Source organism: Triticum aestivum, chromosome 3D (genome assembly GCF_018294505.1).
Source record: "Triticum aestivum cultivar Chinese Spring chromosome 3D, IWGSC CS RefSeq v2.1, whole genome shotgun sequence".
Lineage (NCBI taxonomy): Eukaryota > Viridiplantae > Streptophyta > Magnoliopsida > Poales > Poaceae > Triticum > Triticum aestivum.
The window spans coordinates 540337094-540339928 of NC_057802.1; the positions used below are offsets into that span (position 1 = coordinate 540337094).

Sequence of the window (2835 nt, forward strand, 5' to 3'; positions counted from 1 at the left end):
GGAACCAACAACCCTGATAACATATCTTAAAACAATAAATATAATTGAAAAGATAACATTTTTCTGAAATGAAAAGTAGAACCAAGATCTAAAATATGTACAGTTCAACAGTGGCCCAATAGATCTAAAACTCGGAACTATGCAAGGAAAGTACACGCTACAAAAACCAAGCATGATAGAGTTTGGAGGGAAATGGATCTTTCTATGCAATGGGCGAGTGGATAGTAGCAGAAATCTGTAGCAATACAATAAGCCTCTGAAGGAAAGAAGGCGGCTCAACAGTGACCTTGACGGCAAGAGGCGACGCTGGTCAGCATTCTCTTCCAGCTCAGCGCAATACCTACAAAGCAATGTAGCCCTTTAAAACAATGAACCATTACAAATACAGCTCCACCCCAAAACAAACCCTCTTCTAATAATTAAAAAAACTTTGGCTGGAAAATACAAACCCTCTTCGAACTCTTGAACCATCAGCTAGTCGTAGACACTACGTTGGTAACTCAAATCCTGAATTTGAGTCGCTCATTTGAATCTTGAATTTTTGTCCCTCTACCTTCAGCAGCACGTCAAAATTATAAATTTGTGAATTTATCGCATATGCGCTGCAGAAAACTATCTAATGAAAAATGGACATACCCAGAAAGGTAAAATGGAGGAAGAAACAATAGTCAAGAGAAGTACAATATGTGCATTTTCTGCTTATTTCTCAGTCAGCACAACATCTTCTGATTTAAATCTAGCAGGTCCAGAACTACACTTTTTTGTGACAGAATGCATACTCCTAAAAATACCATTATGCACAAATTTTACATCCTAACATAGAGAGGGCACACATTTATGGTTGTTTGTAAGTCTTGTGGAGAGTAATCATGCCAAGCTCAGACCTCAGTGTCGTGTGCGCAAGACTGATGACTGCATATAGGATTCCATGTAGGATTCCATGTAGTGATCAATAATCTAGAATATGATCTGCCAAGACTCTAAATGAACTCCATACTGTCATATCTCTCGTATTGCATTGTAGAAGTATAAAGTAGATAGAGACACATTATCACTTCAAGACTAATCAGTTGCCATATATGAGACTGCATCAAGTGCAATTATAATAGTTCACGCTGCACAAGGCAATCACTTTGGAAGCAGATCAGAAGATTCAGCATAATTAAACTGAACATTCTACACTATGCACACATAATACAAGCAATTTTGTACTGACAGTAAAGTTCCAATGACGAGAGCATCACATAATATGGATATAGGGAGGGTTAGTTTATACCTTGGTGGATCCACGAGAGGAAGTGAAGACATCATCGATGCCGGCGGACGGCAGCACCTTCTGGGGGACGCGGGCGGCCACGATTTCAGACCCCCAGGGGGCGGGCACCTGAGCTGCCGGTCAAATCCTTCCTCCGCCTGAAATTCCACCGCTTTGCTGCTGATTCCGCGCTGCAAGAAGAAGAACCAGAAGGAGGGAGGAAAGAAACCCGGTCAGAACCCAATCCTGCGCAGAAAGAACAAGAAATCCATGGCGGGAAGCGAAGGAAACAGAGGAATGGAGCCAACCACGGGAACAGCGGAACGGAGCCAAACACAGGAACATCCCCACGGCACCTAATTCTAATCAACAGAAAGGCAGCCACCAGCTAATTATAACCAAAGCAAAGAGGATGGATTCGATTTGGGGGTTCTTCCACCAATCCATCTATCTATCTATAGATTGCCTCTCCTCCCCTGAATTCGATTCGGTTGGGTTCCTCTCCTCCCCGAGCGGAGGGGAGAGGATAAGGGGGAAGAAGGGGAGGCACGCACCGTACTAGCGATGGGACGGTGTGGGGCTGGCCGTTCTTGTTCCCCCAGTAGCCCCTCCTGACGGGCACGATGGAGAGCTTGGCGAGGATGATAGCGCCGCGGATGGCCGTGGCCGCCTCCTTGGCGCACTTGACGCCGAGGCCGACGTGGCCGTTGCTGTCGCCGCCGACGACGAAGGCCTTGAAGCGGGTGCACTGGCCGGCGCGCGTCTGCTTCTGCACGGGGGTGATCTTCATCACCTCGTCCTTGAGCAGGAGCAGCTGCAGCGGGGAGCCGCACTCCTCCTGCTGAGGACCGAGGGGGCGTGGAGGAGGAAACGGCACGACAACGGGAGGGCGAGCAGAGGCGGAGGCGGCGGCGCAGCAACGTCTCCCGTGCTCCTCTTGCCGTGTGCACGCGAGGACGACGACGACGACGCCGTGGACGCAGACGGCGGGGACCGGCAGGCTGGGAGAAGGAGCCGACGGCGGTGTGGGGTGCAGCTAGGGTTAGCGGGTTGAGGCTGAGCCCCCTGCCGCCCCGCAACGCCTGGAACTGCCGCTTGGTGGCGGGATTGGGCTTCTGGGCGCGGGCGGGGGTTGCTGCTTCTTCGAGAGGCGGGAGGCGGTGGGGAGGAGAGGAGAAGAGGGGAAGAGCGCGGGGAGGAGAGGAGGGGAAGAGCGGAGGCGGGCTCGAGGGGGAGGGGAACGACCAACACGCTCTCAACCTCTCACGGTCTCAACCCTAGTTGGGCACTTTCCCAACAATGTGAAATTACGAAAATGCCCTTGGCGGGGCACGAGAATTACACGCGGTGGCATGAGATTTTTACAGCGAGAGGTAACTATTCATTGCAACAGTGACACCTCTTCGATCCGACGGCCGAGGTCTTCCAAGGACTCGATCCGACGGCCGAGATCCGATCAAACAATCGATCCGACGGCCAATATTCGCTAAACTCTGAGAACGTCCATGTTCTCCCAACTAATATATATCTGGATGTATGTTGGAGATAGAACTGAGAGAGTGGAGGGCCTACAACCAAAA

The 2835-nt window shown here is 50.3% G+C and overlaps 1 protein-coding gene across 1 annotated transcript; it reads right to left on the reverse strand.

Annotated features, from left to right (window-relative positions):
- Positions 1–1116: 1116 nt before the first annotated feature.
- LOC123076468 (40S ribosomal protein S2-4-like) lies at positions 1117–2262 on the reverse strand. The gene is made up of 2 exons (XM_044498702.1): positions 1815–2262; positions 1117–1384 (listed from the first exon to the last, which is right to left on the reverse strand). The coding sequence occupies exons 1-2, from the start codon at positions 2043–2045 to the stop codon at positions 1271–1273; spliced, it is 345 nt and encodes a 114-aa protein (XP_044354637.1). The 5' UTR covers positions 2046–2262; the 3' UTR covers positions 1117–1270.
- Between the last annotated feature and the right edge of the window lie 573 nt (positions 2263–2835).

Excerpts from the sequence above, each read along its gene's own strand:
- LOC123076468 (XM_044498702.1), bottom strand. The coding sequence starts at position 2,045 with ATGAAGATCACCCCCGTGCAGAAGCAGACGCGCGCCGGCCAGTGCACC. Across the intron at positions 1,385-1,814 it reads CCCACACCGTCCCATCGCTA|GTGCCCGCCCCCTGGGGGTC; the intron begins GTACGGTGCGTG and ends CCGGCAGCTCAG.